The sequence below is a fragment of the Poromitra crassiceps genome (genome assembly GCF_964638095.1).
Source record: "Poromitra crassiceps genome assembly, contig: HAP1_SCAFFOLD_248, whole genome shotgun sequence".
NCBI lineage: Eukaryota > Metazoa > Chordata > Actinopteri > Beryciformes > Melamphaidae > Poromitra > Poromitra crassiceps.
Genome location: NW_028152148.1, coordinates 239,601 through 258,963, shown reverse-complemented (window position 1 = coordinate 258,963; position 19,363 = coordinate 239,601). Strand labels below are relative to the sequence as shown.

The following is a 19,363-nucleotide window of genomic DNA, read 5'->3' as shown; positions in this document are numbered from 1 at the left end:
ACAGACAGACAAACAGACAGACGGTCAGACAGACAGCCAGACAGACAGACAGACAGACAGGCAGACAGAGATACAGACAGACAGACAGATAGACAGACAGACAGACAGACAGACAGACAGACAGACAGACGGTCAGTCAGACAGACAGACATACAGAGTCTGTAGACAGACAGACAGACAGACAGCCAGACAGCCAGACAGCCAGACAGACAGCCAGACAGACGGTCAGACAGACAGACAGACAGACAGACAGACAGACAGGAAGACAGACAGACAGGCGGGCAGGCTGACAGAGACAGACAGGAACGCAGGTAGACAGACAGTCAGACAGCCAGACAGGAAGGCAGGTAGACAGACAGGCAGGCAGACAGGTAGACAGACAAGACAAGCAGGTAGACAGACAGGCAGGCAGACACAGTGGCGTGTCCAGACTTTTTTTACCAGGGTGGCACAAGTGGGGCACAGACTTACGAAGGGGTGGCCACGGCGCCACCCGCAAGGGCGGTGCAGAAGAAAATCTTACGTTTTTTGGACTTTTAGCAAAAAAAACACGCACTCGCTCGCACTGTGCACGCACACGGCACACGTCAGAATAGCGTTAATTTACCATGTTCGTCCCAACTAGACTACATATATCTACTTTAATTAGTAACATTACAGTGTCTTACGTTCCTGTGTTTAAAGCATAATTTAAGAGAAATAGACCCATCAATCACACAGAGTAGCACCATACAAATGTAATATAAAGCTTCCCAGTTCTACACACATAATTGACAAGTTTCAACTTTAGTTGCAATGTCTGGCAATTAACCACAATTCCATTGACATCAAGGCAATATCAAGATAACTGTTTAGGTTACTAAAGATAAATCTATTAGGATTTGACAGTATATACATACAGTACGCACACATACAGCTGGGGGCTCCTGCTGTCAAGCTGCTGGCTTGACTCATCTGACTGACAAGGAGGAGAGCTTGTTGCTGCTCTCTCCTGCAGCTCTGACTGTGACTGACTGGTAGCAGTGCTGCTGGCTGCTCTGTCCTGCTGTGCAGTTTTTAATTTCTTTGTTTTGATGGAGAAGAAATCCTCAATGTTCTGATTTCTTTTCATACTGTAATAGTCACATGAAGACATACTGTATGTCACTTTTATATATCTCTTGCACAATAGATGTCCTTGTGCATGCATGGATACATTTGACATGCTCACATCAGGCCTACAAAGTTACACAAGACAGATTTACCTAGCTAGCATTAGCATTGACAACCAAACAATGACTGACGACAGGTTTGCTCATGTTAGCAACTAGCAAGCTGAGATGAAAACACACCTGCTGCACCACATTATCACGTAGCCTAGCACACAGGTGTATTGTCCATTTACCCTGTTAGTAGCAGGCTTAGTTTTAAAGACAGGGTGAAGTTTCAAGTCTACCGTAACATGTCATGATATTTTTTTTAGCGAGGGTGCTTAATTTCAAAGTGAAAATCTCTGTGTTTGTTGGCAGGTAATGTATGTTGTCTTTCTTTAAACCACTGGCACAGTAGCTATGTCATGTGTATCAAAAAGTCTACTCACGCATGCCACAATAAATAAATAGCATATAGAACACTGATGCGGAAATATACCATGGAGGGACAGCGCTTGTGCCATATCCTAATGTTATGATACCCAGTATTGATATGTAGGATAATGTTGCCCGGCCCTGTGTGTGCATGCGTGTGTCTGTGTGTGTCCGTGCGTGTGTGTGTGTACGGGGCTCTGGTGGGTATGCTGTCTAAAAATGAAACTATGATTTCTGTTCCCTGTTTATTCCAATCTCCAGACGAAAACATCCGTTTCTATAGTAAAGTTGAGTCAAATGTATATCTGAAACCCTCCTGTCTGTGTCGTCAAACTTCCTCTTTCCTTGCAGTGTTCCATCGAAAATCCCCAGATTCTCTGAAATGTATCCGATCAATTCTCTAAAATTAGGGTCACCAAAATCACATGATTCTCGTGTTAAGGTAAACATGTTGACATGTTTCCTTTGTACTGACAAATTAAGTAAAATGTTAACATTATGTGTGTCTCTGATAGAAGTAAGGGTTATAGTAAATGTTAACAAAAGGCTAATCTGCTTGCTGGCTTATAGACTGTACAGTCCATGTTTTTATCGAGAAGGCCGGAATTGGGTGGCATTCGCCATGTTGAGGTTTACCAGAAACTTATAGCAAAAGCCTGGGGTTTTCCATCAAGTCTTATAAGATATGAAAGTTTTGCATGAAATGTGGGAGCATGCATGTTTGTGGAGAAGCAATGTCACATCTGAAAGTGTAAGTCTCCAGTTCCTGATTTAAGAGGCAGTGTCACATCTGGAAGTGAAAGCTTCCAGTTCCGGAGAACATCAGCCCTCCCCAACTGGAAAAATAGGAAAGGAGAAGTTGACTGACGGGAAATCATCGTCAGAAGACAGAGGACCACCCACTTTTGTAATTGCTTATTAACACGTTCACTGCCGTGGACGAGTTAACTCGTCAAAAAAAAAAAACTTTTACATATCCTATAAAAATATGGGAGCCACCGAACGTGTATAACCCATTCCACCGGCCCACTAAGTGGCGACAGTGCTCTCCAGACTAGAGAAAGCTGAGCAAAAACAGCAGGAAAAAGCGTGAGGAATCCATTCTCATGAGAATGGATTGGCGAAAACGCTTTCGCGCTGGGAGCTGGCGCACAACGGTGGGGGATTCCAAAAATAGACTCTGGGTGCAACACACTTTGAAACACGCAGCAGAAAGCCCAGAATCGAACGCAGCTTCATCCCGGCTCACAACCAAAACCCCAGAAACGAACGAGCCCGATCCAGACTCGCCCGACGAGCGGCCGCCAGGCAGCACAGACAGGCAGCAGAGACTCACATGTGACACACGCTGCAGAGCCACCAGAGACACACCCACGGAGGGAGGAGTTTGCGGGGTGCTGTGGGGGTGCTGTTATATTGGAGGAAATTACTGTTCAGAACTATTGTTTAGATGTCTGATGTCTCACTGATGCCAAAAATAAATGGTTAAAGTGACTGTTCTGCCTGTTCTATCGAATTTCACAAAAAGGCATTTATCTCAGCTTTCCTTTTCAGATGCTGAAACCATGCTGTATTCAACTGCTAATGCCTACATAACTACTAACTCTACAAACTAACTCTTTTAGACAGAGAAAGCACACATTCTATTAGTTCTTTTGAGATATTTTGTGTTCACAAAGTCCTAGCAGAAAATAATCCTCGGCTCTTGAAAGATGAGCCAGAATCCTCAAAAAAACCCTTGGCAGAAGCAACCTACTGTATTGGAAAAACTGTTGGCAGTGAATGTGTTAAGAGGGTCTGTGGCTATGGAAAAGGGTCAATCTCTGATGGCCGATTGATACCAGGAGAGGAGTTGACCCAGATCTGTGTATTGTATTGAGCTTTTATATTCAATGTCTGTTGTCAATTAATTCTCAGAAATAAATGTCAGATATACTGTAACAAATTGTCTCACTCTATTTTACTTCACCATTCCATGGGACGCGCCGGGAAGGCAGAGTAGAGATTGGCTAAACTAACCTTCTGATAACTTATGCCTTGTACCAGAAAAAAACCTTCTTGAATCAACACACCTGGTCCATGTAGCCGCCAGGAATCAGACAGAGGACGCTTCACTTCGTCACACACACACACACACACACACACACACACACACACACGACATTGGTTTAGCGTTAAGTTGTTTGCTGCTCAGCTGCGCCAAATCCTCAAATCAAGATCTTCTTCTCTGGGCTTTCGGCAGGCTAGACACTACTATGGCTCATTACGCCTCTCGGGTTTAAGACTGGATTGCGCCTATACACGGAAGCTTGGTTTACTGACTGTGCAGAGAGCCAATCATATGGGGTGGCACCTGGGGTGGCCAATCAGATTCGAGGGGTGGCCCATGCCACCCCAGGCCACTCCCTAGACACGCCACTGGAGACAGACAAAGAGACAGGCAGGCAGGCAGGCAAACAGGCAGGGAGATGGAGACAGACATGTTAATATCACAATATAAATGAGAGTTTTATGCTGATGATAAATCATTGATTTGTTCTGATTGATCAATCAAAGTATCAATACACACTGGATACCACTCAAAAAAAAGGACAACATTGACTCAACTCCCGTCTGAGAGACAGTTTATTTTTTTCATAATAGGATGATCTCTTCACCACACTGCTCAGTCACATGAACTCCATGGACTGACTGTTGTGTTGATGTGTGTGTGAGCGTGCAACCAATCATGTGTGATGACAGACAACAGCATGAGTGACAGTCACAAACGAAGCAGCATTTTCATGCATTTTAATAACAGACAACCTAAAGGCAGAATGTAAGGTAAATATATCATATCATATTAAGCAGGGTTTACTATGTTGTTGTTATATAACATGTTATGTTTTTACATTATTTCAAGTACCAAACAGGCGAATGTAAAATTATGGTATTCTGGAAATTATAAGCTTTAGTAGGCTATAATTAATTGAATAATGTATGATACTATGCACACATACCAATCATAAGTCAAAACATTACTAATTTACTGAATGATAAAGCCAGAAAGGGCCAGTATAGGATATTAACTGAAGAGCCATTTGGGAGCCCAAAGAGGCGGCTCTCATTACTGAGCTGAGCTAAATGATCTGTATCACTAAAAAGAGACAGAATTTTCATCATGAGTGAAAACACAACTGGAGGTAATAAAGTTTACAGAGTATGTTAATGAGCCTCTTCACTCTGATTGGGTAGGCTGGTGTAAACAAACAAGTCATAAATTGTAGGTATAAATATTTGAGAGAAAATCATTGATTCAACTGTATTTATATTAGTAATAGTAAAACTCTGTGGTGGGGACAAGGCGGAAATGGTGAAATTTCAACATAAAACAGTGTAAGGAGTAAAAGCTTCTGCACACCTAAATGACAGGTGCGTCAGAGGAGGGAAAACCCGACTGGATCAAAAGAGAATAACTCCCACACACTGTCTCCAAATGCAAAAAGTTTATTTAATTTAAGTTAATAACGTTTTGGTCCTAAGAGCTTAAGAATTCTTCAGAATCTAAAGAAGGTCTTAGGACCGAAACGTTATTCTGTCTAATAAACTTTTTGCATTTGGAGACAGTGTGCGGGAGTTATTCTCTTTTGAACATAAAACAGTGTAAAAGTAGATTAAAAAAATATTCAGAGAGAATAATAAAGTCTAGGTGAGTAATAAATCATACTAAGCAATGATAACAAAAACAACATGAAAAAAAGTATTAAAAATGCATCCCAGGGACATGAAAGTGCCTGAAATAAAATAATCACCCACATGTGCGAGGCAGAAATAAGCACACAATATTTCTAGCATTATGTAATTTAATGAAAGTATGTAGGCTAAAATAGGCTACTCAGAGTGCGTTCATAAATTCAATCTGATGTTCTAAACATCTGTCTAGACCTATGGTCTAGACTAAAATGAGAGGGCGGCTGTTCAAAGAAATTCAATGCTTTATGAACGGTCCATTTTGAGTGCACTCTGGTGCTCAGAGTGACTGTTTACGAATGCACCCATAATAAAAGCAGTGCTTGACTATTCAGTCCAAATGTCACAATAACTTTGCTATTTCAAAGGTAAACAGTGGAAATGTAAATATTCATTACTAAAAAGAACAAACAGATAAAAAAGTTTAATTGATTTGTTTGTGTGAAAGTTAACATGTGAGGTGAATCAGTACAGATCCACACAGCAGAGAGAAGCAGTATAAAACCAGTATGACAGAAAGCAGTCTGTTAACTCCTGCAGCTCCTTCGGTCTGCCTCACATCATCAATAACTGATCAATAACTGATCAGTTGCATTCGATTCCTTTGATGAAGAAGAAGGTTCCTGTGGCCACGCCCAGTAGAGCCACGGTCAGACCCAGTACACAAAACACCTCAGGTCCGATCCCCGGCTGCTCCTGCTCCACATCTGAGGAGGAACCAAACACATGAACACACAGGAAGACAGCATCACTTGATAGTTTTGGTTGTTGTTAGCTAGGCTAACTGCAGTTTTAGCTAGCTAACAGATAAAGGTGCCTCACCCCAGATCTGGGTCAGCGGCTGGCTCAAGGCTTGGTGCTCCACAGAACAGCTGTAGATGTCTCCAAGCTGTGGGATGAAGCTCAGCCTGGCGACCTGGCTGAAGGTGCCATCTTTGTTGGGGTAGGGGACATTGAGGCTGGTTCCTTCAGTCACGTTCACATCGTTCCTGGTCCAGTAGACCTTGACAGGAGCGGGGTAGAACCCAGTCACATGGGAGATGAGGTGGTTCTCCACTCCCAGCTCCACATCATCTCTGGTGTAGATGAAGCTGTGAGGAGCATCTGTAGGGTACAACAATACGAGGGATCAGCCGAGCAGCATTTTGGTAAACAAACCGCGTCACTGGGGGAAAATGGCCCCAGTGCTCACTCTAGCCCCGGCTGTGCGGTTTACATTGTAAAAACTGTGACAGTTCACACAACTTTAACACGACATGTTTATATTATACACCAAACTCTTGAGCTACTTCTGCTCTCACTCAGAATGTCAAAATAGAAGCGATGTCATGTATCTTTTTTGAGGCATTAATGTTTGTTTGGCACAACTTTACCAGTTAACTGCTGCGGGCTTCCGCATTTCTGGGGGATTTGTTGTTGTTGTGACGTCACGCTGATTTGTCCTATACAACATCATATCATCATATATCATCATATAACATCATATATATATATATATATATATATATATATATATATATATATATATATATATATATATATATTATATATATTATATATTATATATTATTGTTGTATGGCCTGGCTGAGGTTAAACCCTTTAATTTAAGGGGAAACGGACGTTTTATCCAGGTAAATGTGTGTGTGTGTGTGTGTGTGTGTGTGTGTGTGTGTGTGTGTGTGTGTGTGTGTGTGTGTGTGTGTGTGTGTGTGTGTGTGTGTGTGTCCGGTGCAAAACTCGGCATAACACCTGGACAAATGCGCAAGGCACGCGCAAACAGGTGCGCAAGCGTAAATAGGGGATGTCGCCCGAAGATTTACAAAGTGCTTCACACACAATCAAAAGTAGCCTAAACAGCCTAATAATATAATACAGTAGCTACAATGAGAAATAAGAACAATCATCAGACAAAAACAATCAACATAGATCTGTAAAAAGGCTTTCCAGATGGGTTTTTAGAGATCACTTAAAGTTATTGTATATTTCTGACAGTAATGTAAAACACCTGCAGTCCTTCCTTATCTGTAGTTTAAATTGTTGAAGACAGTGGTAAATTAAGCTGTGTCATGTTTCCTTACCGAGTTGCAGAGGAGGGTTCTTGTAGGCACGCCGATCTGATTGCAGGTTTTGTTTGCAGATGGCCTGATTAACCACAGCCATCTCATAAGATCCTGTGAAGGTCATATCCTCTGCAAACTTGGGCAGAGAGTTAACTCCTTTCTTGTTGATGAAGTCTGCGTACCATCGCTCTTCTCCATCCAGTCCATACATCTCCTCTCCATCAGTTTCTGAACAGCCACTGATCACAATATCCTCATGTACAGCTGAGAAGACACAAGATGAAAAACAAAATGTCAAACTTCTTCACATCCAGAATCACAGAGTGGATTTATTTTTCACATCCTCACGTCACGTTAAAGAGTTTGTCTGTTTATTGTTTTTATATTAAAACAACCGTTTAATAATTAATAAGAGTGAAAAGTTTATTTCATCAGAGGTGCAGAAAACGTTAAATATCTCCACTGACTCTAAATGTCTCTCTGGTTCAGAAGGAGCTCAGTTCAAATGATTTTCACATCAACAGAACATTGGAGTGAGTGTGAGACTCAATGTGAGGAACAGACGTGTGATGTACTTACTGTATGCTGTGACACCAAGGAGACATGAGAGGAAGACGAGGGTCTGTGAGCTCTTCATCTTTACAACACAACTTAGCACCGTGTCGACTTCACACTGACTGCTGCCTGCAATCTGAAGTAAACACTGAAGGAACAGCGTTGTCTTACACGCAGCTCCACCAATCACATTACAGCTTTGACTTGCATCATCAGTCTCCAGGTAGACACAGTTGAGAAATGCTGAGAAATGAAGTGATGATGGAGAATAACACTCACATAATGTCTGACTGTTGAATCTATAATGACTATATAGTCAGTCAATAACTTCCAAAGTGTTTTATATAGTAAAACATCTATAATGACTATATAGTCAGTCAATAACTTCCAACGTGTTTTCTATAGTAAAACAGATCTATAATGACTATATAGTCAGTCAATAACTTCCAAAGTGTTTTATATAGTAAAACATCTATAATGACTATATAGTCAGTCAATAACTTCCAACGTGTTTTATATAATAAAACATCTATAATGACTATATAGTCAATCAATAACTTCCAACGTGTTTTATATAGTAAAACATCTATAATGACTATATAGTCATTCAATAACTTCCAAAGTGTTTTATATAGTAAAACATCTATAATGACTATATAGTCAATCAATAACTTCCGAAGTGTTTTATATAGTAAAACAGGGGGAATAAAATCTGACAGAAACAAAGGAAACAGAGATAAAAACCAGAAAAACAATTCTAAAAATTAGCTGTCTGTCTGACCGTCTGTCTGTCTGTCTGTCTGTCTGTCTGTCTGTCTGTCTGTCTGTCTGTCTGTCTGTCTGTCTGTCTGTCTGTCTGTCTGTCTGACCGTCTGTCTGTCTGACTGTCTGACCGTCTGTCTGTCTGTCTGTCTGTCTGTCTGTCTGTCTGTCTGTCTGACTGTCTGTCTGTCTGACTGTCTGTCTGTCTGACTGCCAGCCTGTCTGACCATCTGTCTGTCTGTCTGTCTGTCTGTCTGTCTGCCAGCCTGTCTGACCATCTGACTGTCTGTCTGTCTGTCTGTCTGTTTGTCGCTTTGGATCTGTCATTCACCTTCGTTGAATCTCAAAGCATTGTACAGCTGGTGGCTGCTTCATCTGCTTGCTTGTCATCCAGAGAGGTCTGATGATCAAGATTCAACATTTGTATTGTCACTCTGTTGTACAAGTTCACACACGTGTGACATTCTTATGCTGTGGACTCCATTACAGACAAGGTGCAGAAGATAAATAGGTACAAAATCACAGCAAACAACAAATAGAGCACACAATCACAACACAACGATAGGGCAATATAGCTAAATAGCACATAATGTAAACAGTGTATGTAAGGCAGTTGAGGTAAACAATAAAGTAAGAAAGGTAATAGGGTAAAAGTGATAGGTAGCCTATTAAAATAGAATAAGATAGATTACATATAAAGGTCCCTATCGTTGCATCGGCGCTGTTTCTAGGCCGAACGCCTGGCGCAGCTCAAATCAGTGGGCGTGGACCAGCGCACTTGATATCGTCGTGCTGGCGCTAGACGCAGCCTCAACCATTACAACCACGCCTTTTAAGCGTAAAATTATGCACCGTCATGCTCATTGGATAACTGCAATAAACGAATCGCACGCTTGCCTTTTTAGCTCCAATTCCAGTGATCCCGCAAAACCAGACGAAAGCCAAACGCTCTGCCCCCCCCCCCCCTCCCTTCATCCAGTCTGTCTGTCTGACTGCATTATAGGCTATTATTCCATATTATTATGCTTCTCAAACCAATCTAACTGCAGTTTCAATACTGCAAGCATGTAAATACGCTACACTATAGCAAGATCAAAGTGAAAATAATGTACTAAACGCATCAGCTAGAAAAATATAGCCTATTAGATTGGTGAAAGTTTGTCCAGAAAGATATCGTTTTCTCTCCCCTGCTGCAGGTAGAATGATCGATGCACATAAATATACCCTACATTATGTAAAGTCATTGCATAAATGTGTTTTTATTGTAAAACTAAATGTCAAGTAGGGCCAAGTTATTGGAGCGGACATCACAGTATAGCACATCACAGAAGCGCGTTCCGCTGTCACTTATCTAAATCACGTTAAACCCACAAGGGGTATATATAGGCTTAAGAGGACATATATGTTTCACATAGGGTGGTGTTTCATTTCGATGTTTTATTTGGTCCAATATTGAAATGTTCGACAATTGCAGGTTGTCTTACCATTACACATTATTTTAGATCTACCTTTTATATCTATTTCGGCTCATTTGGTTGCTATTTAGTAGCGAAATGGAGGACCCAATTGCATGCTGGGAGTGGACATTCACAGGCAGTAAACTTACAACTGCTATTTCCTATGGGAAGCTGGGTGCTGCTATGTGTTGTGTCTGTTTGAGCGAGGGAGTCAGAGAGAGAGAGAGAAGGGTGACTCAGAGGCAGAAGAGCACTGGCGCACTGAATAGGCCTGGTTTCAGAGAGAGACAGAGAAGGGTGACAGGGGAGAGGCACAAGTGCACTGGCGCACTGAATAGGCCTGGTTTTCAAAGGCGCAAAGCGCTAAATGTAGGCCAGGTGCGAAGATAGCACTACGCCGGTAGTTAGCGCCGACACGCCCACTTTGGCCCATTCTGGGACTGCGCCACGCCCATTCGGCATTGGGCAGCCTAAAGCCATATTGATATCGTCCCAAAACAGGCGCAAGGCACGTTTTTTTGCGTTTAAGGCCCGTTTTAGCGCCGAAGGCTTGTAGGAGAATAGGGCCCAAAGTGTCCAGTGTCCAAAAGTGTCCACTTGTCAGTGTGCAAATGTCAATAATACAGGTGTTTGTGTTATTTATTGAGGAGTCTCGTTGCCTGCAGGCTGCAGGAAGAAACTATTCTGCAGACGTTCGTGCTTTCAGGACCCTGTATCTTCTCCCTGAGGGCAACAGGGAGAACAGGCTGTTGTGCGGGTGGTTCGTGTGCTTGATGATCTTCCGGGACCTCCTGAGGCACCACTGATTGTACAGTTCCTGCAGTTTTGGCAGTTCACATCCTGTCACGTGCTGGGCCGTGCGCCTCACTCTTCTCAGTGCCTTGTGGTCCATGGTGCTACAGTTCCCGTTTCAGGTACAGCGCTTCCCCTCCCTCCGTAGCGAGCAGTAGGTTTTATAGGTGATTCATATGCAAATGAGCACAATGTCATAATATTATGCGCACTTCTGTCGGCTTTTTGAGCAGCCAATAGCTACTCCCCTTGGCAACAGTTGTTATAATAATGCCAGGTCACATAGATACTGGGGTGGTGAGAGCGTGGAGGATTTTGTAAGTGATGCAGGACTTGACCAGGAGCCAGTGGAGGTGGATGAGGGTGGAGGTGATGTCTGCCAGGGCTTGGTTCAGGAGAGAACCCTCAACCTGGCAGCTTAGTTCTGCACATGGAGCCTGTCCAGGGCTTTGCTGGCTACCCTGGACAGGACTCCAGATGGGGGGTCTCTGCTACAGTAAAGTAAAGTAAAGTAAAGTAAAGTAAAGTAAAGTAAAGCACATCCACTTGATTAGCAGGTGCAGGACAAACAAATAATCAGTAACCGGTAAGAGAAGTAGAGTCTGCACACTGCTAGGGACTTCTCCAATTACATTTATTGTATTACGTTTAGCTTACAAACGACCTTCTTTGGAATGAATCATTCATTCTGAAGAAGGTCATTTGTGACCACAACAATACAATAAATCTATTGGAGAAGTCTCCAGCAGTGTGTGGATCTAACTCTTCTACTGTCTCTGCCACAGGGTCACGGGGTCAAAGAGAGATGACCGGAGTTAGGAAATGTTTTTGAGCTGATAGAAGGCAGATTTTGTGATGATTTGATGTGTGACTGATAGGAGGGGATGAAGAAAGTAACTTTAGTCATGCTCAACCACATGAGTGTGTGTGTGTGTGTGTGTGTGTGTGTGTGTGTGTGTGTGTGTGTGTGTGTGTGTGTGTGTGTGTCTGTGTGTGTGTGTGTGTGTGTGTGTGTGTGTGTGTGTGTGTGTGTGTGTGTGTGTGTGTGTGTGTGTGTGTGTGTGTGTGTGTGTGTGTGTGATGAGCTCAGGTGAGGATGGGAGCGTCCACACTAGGCTTCATATATCACAGCATCATCATATTCTCGTTGTTTTAGAGTGAACATATTTTATTTCATCTCTTTCCATTTACATCCAATTTCTATGCTGTTAATAATAAAACATAATTTGCTCCTTCATGTTATTTCCAGTCTCCTGGGTTCATGTGAAAATGCAGATGAAAACATGGACACCACACAGGCTGTTGACCAGGTCCATGAGGACATCATCTCACCCCGTCACTTTTCAACATGCAGAGTAGATCAACAGACTCCTATAGATCCCACGTGTGAAAACAACACCACAGGAGTGTGACAATGACACAAACCGTTGGCCAGTAAGGGTGTTGTGGTCTTTGACATCAGAGACCGGGGTTCGATTCAAAGTCATTTCAACCATAAGTCACATTTAACTTTTTGTTATTTATGCTGAACTGAAGCCAACCATTTGTCTAACCTTAACCAAGTTGTTTCATGTCTAAATAGATATAACTGTAACAGAGGTTTTTGGCTACGGTCTTGATGGAAAAGGCTCCCCTGTGTGTTCAGAAGTGAAGCCAAGGTGAGAAATAGTCAACATAGAGAGGACATGCTATGTTGTGAATAATGAGAATGTGTTGAGATGATGGAGCCTCTAAACCAGGGGTGCCCACATTCTTTCCCATGAAGGGCCAAAACTCAATCTGGGTGGAGGGCCGAGGGCCAAAAATAAACGTTGTGGAATTACATTAAAATGTATTGTGTTTTATAGAAAATTCTAACATTCTAAATCTAAAATAAGTTAAAACATTTCAATAATCTACTTTTTATCTGTTTGGTAATTGTAATATTAAAAAAACATCTGCATTTGTGGGGAGCTTAAACATTTAATCATTAAACACCCCGTTAAAAACAGTTGTATTTTCCACCTTTGTAATCAAGAGAGAAATTTGACTTAATTCACAACTTAAAAGGTACTTTGAAAATCAGCTTTATTGTCCATCTTTTGTAAACAATTTGCCATGACAATTTGACAAAAACATGCAATATCCTGGTTGCTAATGTGGTTCCTCCTCTGGTCGTTAAAGGCGCCTGTTCAGAGGGAGGGGAACTGGTTGGAATAGCGTGAACCTCCCACGTGCTATGTCCTACCGGTGAAGCTTCCTCTGTCAGGTGAAAAGAAGCGGCTGGCTAACCACCCATGTCTGGGAGGAAGCATGGAGCCAGTTTCGGCTCTCCCCAGATCGGCAGAGGGTGGAGCAGCAACCAGGATAAATAAATTAAGTTATTGGTAATTGGCAGCTGCTTTTACATGCGTCAACCGACATGAGGGAGGGAGGGGGGGAGAGTGAAAGAGAGAGAGAGTGAGCTGAGAGAGAGAGCGAGCGAGAAAGAGAGAGAGGGTGCTTTTATGGGTTCATGGCGCCTCCGATGCGCAAAAGTCCGTCATTGTTCATCCAGGAATGTTTTCTAGATGGCATTTGGCATTTGTCTGCCCAGTGCCTAATTCGGTGTCTGCTCTTTGATTCCTGCTGGGAATCTTTTGCATTGGAAAAGGATGTCTCTGCTGACTGCATGGATTTCTTCTGTGCACAATACTGTGCTTTTTTCCTCTGTGTCCCCTGCATTATCACCCTAGGCCTATACAAATCTTTATCCAATCCAAGCAGTAATTCTCAGGGGATTCTCTATTCTAGTCTGAGCAGATGCCCTCTCTCACCTCAAGAAGAGAGGCATCTTACCATGGAGTCATTATGCCAAAGAACTAGTCGCCATGCTGCCATGCCATCAGAATTAGCTGCCATGCCGTTTCATGCCATAGATCTTATCGCCATGCCATACTTGAATAAAGCTTGCGTCTGGTCTCTCATGATTGAAATGGTGGTCTCGACCTAGTTTCAAGATGAAGACCAGACACGCTGCCTCGCATCTGTAATCCTAGTGACCTCATCATAGGCCCTAATCCTAGTGTGACGACAAGTGTAATCCTAGTGTGATGTCCGTGTGACGCACTTGCCTATATGACGCCGATAATGTCGTCAGTGCCGAGGCTATGACGTGGCAGCCTATTTATAGCCATGCTCAGCGTGTCATCATTCTCTTTCCCTGATCTCTGGTCGCTGTACCTGAGCTGATCGCATCCCATTCTCTGAAAGCTGTGTTTGACCCCACCCACCTCCCCAGTCCATCACCAATGTCTTGACTCCTGAAGAATCCCCTATTTACTGTATATATTCACTTTCCAGACGGCTTCTAGAAAAATATGCTTTTAAATGAGCTGTTTGATAAAACTATTTATAAACCTATATTAATAAAAAATGCTTATAAATGAGCCATTTATAAGTCAATTAAATTAATTAAATTGACAAATGGAAGACTGATGAATTCATGCTGATTTGCAAAATGCAATGTAAAATGTGTCTTTCTTTAATCCATTTTCATATTCTTGCTTATTCATTTTCACATTATTTGTCATTTGCATAATTCATTTTCGCCTTTACTTTACCATTGGACAACTGTTTTACTTAAAGCACAATATTGTGCCACACTACTTTATACAGGTTAATTAAGTAGGCTACTAACTTACACAATTTAAATAAACCATTTGCTATATAGACTACATGATGTCACATGTTTCTAATTTCTACACCATACAGGTGTTAAAAAATATGCGTGTGTTCAGTGACGCATGAAGCTGGGGTGTGTATGGAGAGATATATGTGTCTTTATTCTGTGACTGAAAGTTTACATCCTGTAACCAAAGACAGTGTATCTGTGAGAAAATAAATCCACTTTGTAATAAAAAAAATAGATCCGTATGCAAAAAAATAGATTTGAAAACAAAACTATCAACAATCCAATCAAAGAAAATTTTAAAAATAAAATAAAATAATTTAGATTTAGATTTAGATTTAGATTTTTCATTAATGTGAATTAAAAAAAGTTGCATGCAAACATAAACATTTTGTTCTCAACTCCAAAACATTTGTTTGCGAAACCATTACCTTTGCTTACAAAGCTCAACTTTTCTTTTGCGAAATGAAAAGTTTTGTTTGCAAAACCTGAGTTTTGCAAAACTTTTTCTGTTACAATAAGGGTGGGACCTACAGCAGAAAGAAGTAACGCACGTCCCTATTGGCCAGTGTCGATCGGAGTGATAGCTTGGCAACATCCAATCCAGTACGAGACAAGGCGGAGGGCGGGCACTTGAACGGAAGTATTTCCTGAAGGAATCTCCATGCCATTTCAGCGCCAGTTATAACCACAGATTGAAGAGAGAAGCCGTGAGTATGTTCACACCAATGTTTTTATGTTTGGTCAGGTTACATGCACCGGTCCAAACATAAAAACAACATAAAGAAATAAAAAGTCTGCAGTTTGGCTGATTGTTGACTCCTCCTGTAAGGTGAATTATTGTTCCAATAAAGTGGATTCAGTTTTAAAAGGAGCTGGTTAACCAGGTTGTATGTCACTTTTTCGGAACTGGTGTATGAAAGTAATAGTAAAGTAGCGAGTATTACTTTTGAAAGTAATAAGTAAAGTAATTGTATTACTTTTTAAAGGAGTACTCAGTAATACGTAATATACACTTCCTGAGTAACTTGCCCAACACTGCTCACGGTACATAACTGTGGATAAGAGCCAAGTGATTATATGATTATCATAGTGAGAGAAAGAGAAAGGAAAGAAAGCGAAGGAAAGAAAGCGGTCTGAGATGTGTTAGGTTAGGTGCCGTCTGTTTTTGAAGGAAAAAAGCATAGCTAAATATAATGTTGTGCAAGTTCACACTTCACAAGAGCTCAAAGTTCAGTTCACAGTCACAGAGTAATATGGAAACACTTTACAATAATGCAGGTCACAAAATTATTGCTAATGCTAATAAGCATTAATACGCATTAGTTAATGCTTATTAAGAATTAACTGACCCTAAACTATTAAATAATGCATAAAGTAATTCCTATAGTAACATGAACACCATTAGTAAATTATTACTATAGACACCATTTTGTTAAATTGGAACAACATTGACAGGAGTAAGATATTCCCTAAAATTCCCAAAGTTATGGCATTAACTTTATGATGAATATGTGTAACAGTTGGAAACTAAGTAGATTCATTAATCCAACAGTTCAATATTTACGGAGCAAACAGACACCACTTAACCAATATTAACTCGAGAAGAAGAAAATTGCTCGAGTGACATCACTGATGACATCACAACTGCCTGATGACATCACAGTTGATACACACACACACACACACACACACACACACACACACCTAACAGCAAAATCGGCATAGGTCATGATGATGTGTGGCTCTAAAACCTTCCCATCTGATTCAGCTCTTCCCTCTGGCCAGTCTGGTCAGGGGATGTGACACCCAACTCCCACAGAGAGACAGCCTGTCGCCCTCTCTCACACCTCAGCATCTTCAGCACCCGCTTCCTGAAGTTTCCGCACAAGCCGAGATAAAGCAGAGGGTTGAGGCAGGCGTGAAAACAGCCCAGAGCAGAAGTGACCAACAGACCGGTTCCCTTTCCATACACACCATCAGTAGATGTGTATGGTGCCTCATTGCTGCTCTGGAAGGTCTCCACCATGAGAGTGATGTTGTACGGCGTCCAGCAGAGAAAGAAGACCAGCACCAGGGCCAGGATCACACTGATGGTCCTGATGAAGGAGTAGCAATAGAGCAGGACAGCCGAAGGCAGGAGAAAGCCCACTATATGGAACAGCAGGCGTGATGCCAGCCGCCAGTCAAATGCTGACAGAGAGGCGTGCGGGTAGCTGTGAGTGCACACCGTTTGTCCTTGTGTTGTATTCTTCAAGGTCAAAGCCTCTAAAAAGATGTAGTCAGGGATGATGAGGAGCAGGGAGAAGAGCCAGACCAACAGGCAGCTGATGTGGACTAACCGGGGCTTTGTGCTGGAGTACATCTGGACAGCGTGGACGATGGACAGGTAGCGGTCCAGACTGATGCAGGCCAGCAGGAAGATCCCACAGTAGAAGTTGATCTTGGAGGACAGAGAGAGAGAGAGAGGGGGGATAAGCAGTTATTCTCCTTTTACACTTGAGTTAACCAACACAACACATCTGTATTTCCACCCCCCTTCTCTGGTCCCTTTCTCTTCCTCTTCTCGTGAATGTTGAACTGGCTGGCTATCCAGAGCGGAGTATGCTATAGTTCAAAAGCAGTATGAAGTACTTTGACTCTGGTCTGTTGAGTCTCGCTCGACTTGGCAGGATATAATGGCCTACAGTCTAATCACATTTCATCTATCTATCTATCTATCTATCTATCTATCTATCTATCTATCTATCTCGTATCTACATGTATCTATCTATCTATCTATCTATCTATCTATCTATCTATCTATCTATCTATCTATCTATCTATATATCTATTTATCTATATATCTATACATTTGGCAATGTGGGCTCTGTTTGTTCTCTGTCTGTTTGTAATCTGTTTCAATTTTTGTCCCACTGATGATGTCATCAGTGATGTCATAAACCACTGATGATGTCATAAGTGATGTTATCAGAGATGTCACTTGATAATTGTACATTGATGTCATCAGTGACATCATCGCTCATCATTTTTGTCATTTGTCCCACTGATGATGTCATCAGTGATGTCATAAGACACTGATGATGTCATAAGACTGATGGATGTAAACTTAAGAGGCACACGCGCACACACACATGTAAACTTAAGGGAATAACATTTTGTGAGCAACACACACACGCACGCCAATAGGGCAGGCGAAGCCACGCAGCAGCCGAGTTGTGGGCGAGGCCACGCAGCGGGCGAACTGCATGTGAGCTGCAGGGCCAGCTCGCGAGCTGCAGGGCGAGCCTAGGAATCAAGTCTGCGTAACACGCGAGATCCCTAGTCCAAAAAACTCCCCCACACTCACAGCTAAACTCAAATTAACTTTCACTTTCTTTTTGTCCTCACCTGTTCTGTATACTGTATACACTACCAGGCAGCTACATTGAATATGGCTCCAGTGACTTTGCAGAAGTGTGTCCCGAAGCTCCATCCCTGAGTGCTCTCCACAGCCCGGAAGGGCAGTGTGACCAGCAGCAGGCAATCTGCCACACTCAGGTGGAGGATGAAGGTATCTGTCACACTCCAGGCCGACCTCCTCTGAGCCAGAACCACCAGGAGAAGCCCGTTCCCCAGAAGACCCACGACCAACGCCAAGGAGTACACAACTACTTCCAAATGACCACTTGGCTTGTCGTCCGCTTCACCATACACATTCTGGTAGTCGAAGTAGTCGTAGGTGTAGTTTTGGTCAAATATCCCAGTAAGGTCCACATCCATGACCATGTTTGTCTATTGTTGATTCACAGGTTTAACACTGAGAGAAATGTTTATTCAAAATGTTATCGTGCCTCAGAAGTCAAGGCAGTTGGGAAAAAAACGGCAGCTTAAACACTGGTCTGCTGCTCTCTGGTTCCTCGCTTGTAACTGTGACGTCTCAAAAAGGGCAGCCGAGGCTTCTAAACACATTCAGAGCCACATAGAACTCACATCGTATCGATGTCACCTAGATGAGGTAATACTGGATTAGGCAGTTAGACTGGAAAGTGGGCTATGCCTACATAGTTCCCTTTAGTGTGATCACACTCAGTTTGAGCCCATAAAACACACATCCACAGTGGCTGCCACTTTAATCACAAGCTACATAAAGCTACAAAATCAGAAATACTTGGCAGGTGACACTGAGGTGTATATGGGACATTTTTATTTATTTATGTATTTATTTTATTTATTTATTTGATAGCGACAATGAATATCAAACAAGATGTAAACATGCCGGATTTAGCCATGCTGCTAATTTCCATCCGTAGTCCCTGGATGACAGAGAGAGCAGTGCATACATACACTTACAGTAACACAATCAAAGAGGTAAAATAATGCAAAATACTGCCAATTAAAACAAAAACATAACTACAATACAACGTAGAAAATACAATAAAAACACTTAGAAGTAGTCAACACTGATCAACACTTTTGGAGCCATAATGTACTTTTTTTGTTCTTTTATTTTCTTCTTTATTATCAGACCTCTTCTCTGACACTGTGCGTGTGTGGGTGTGTGTGTGTGTGTGTGTGTGTGTGTGTGTGCCTGTGCCTGTGTGTGTGTGTGTGTGTGCCTGTGCGTGTGCATGTGCGTGTGTGCGCGTGTGTGCGTGTGCGTGTGTGTGCGTGTGCGTGCGTGTGCGTGTGTATGTGTGTGGTGTGTGTGTGTATGTGTGCGTGTGTGTGTGTGTGTGTGTGTGTGTGTGTGTGTGTGTGTGTGTGTGTGCGCGTGTGTGCGTGTGTGTGTGTGTGTGCGTGTGTGTGTGTGT

General features: G+C 42.3%; 2 protein-coding genes across 2 annotated transcripts; both read right to left on the bottom strand.

Moving 5' to 3' along the window:
* Positions 1 to 5,703: 5,703 nt before the first annotated feature.
* On the bottom strand, positions 5,704 to 8,043 carry LOC310770859 (rano class II histocompatibility antigen, B alpha chain-like). Its single transcript, XM_083663564.1, has 4 exons — positions 7,935 to 8,043; positions 7,374 to 7,619; positions 6,117 to 6,398; positions 5,704 to 6,001 (listed from the first exon to the last, which is right to left on the bottom strand). Exons 1-4 carry the CDS (start codon positions 7,990 to 7,992, stop codon positions 5,880 to 5,882), a joined length of 708 nt encoding a protein of 235 aa, XP_083519690.1. The 5' UTR covers positions 7,993 to 8,043; the 3' UTR covers positions 5,704 to 5,879.
* An 8,199-nt stretch (positions 8,044 to 16,242) lies between these two features.
* On the bottom strand, positions 16,243 to 18,332 carry LOC310770850 (C-X-C chemokine receptor type 3-like; the record flags this gene model as incomplete). The annotated part of the gene is made up of 2 exons (XM_083663554.1): positions 16,243 to 17,013; positions 17,997 to 18,332. The coding sequence occupies 2 exons, from the start codon at positions 18,330 to 18,332 to the stop codon at positions 16,318 to 16,320; spliced, it is 1,032 nt and encodes a 343-aa protein (XP_083519680.1). The 3' UTR covers positions 16,243 to 16,317.
* Between the last annotated feature and the right edge of the window lie 1,031 nt (positions 18,333 to 19,363).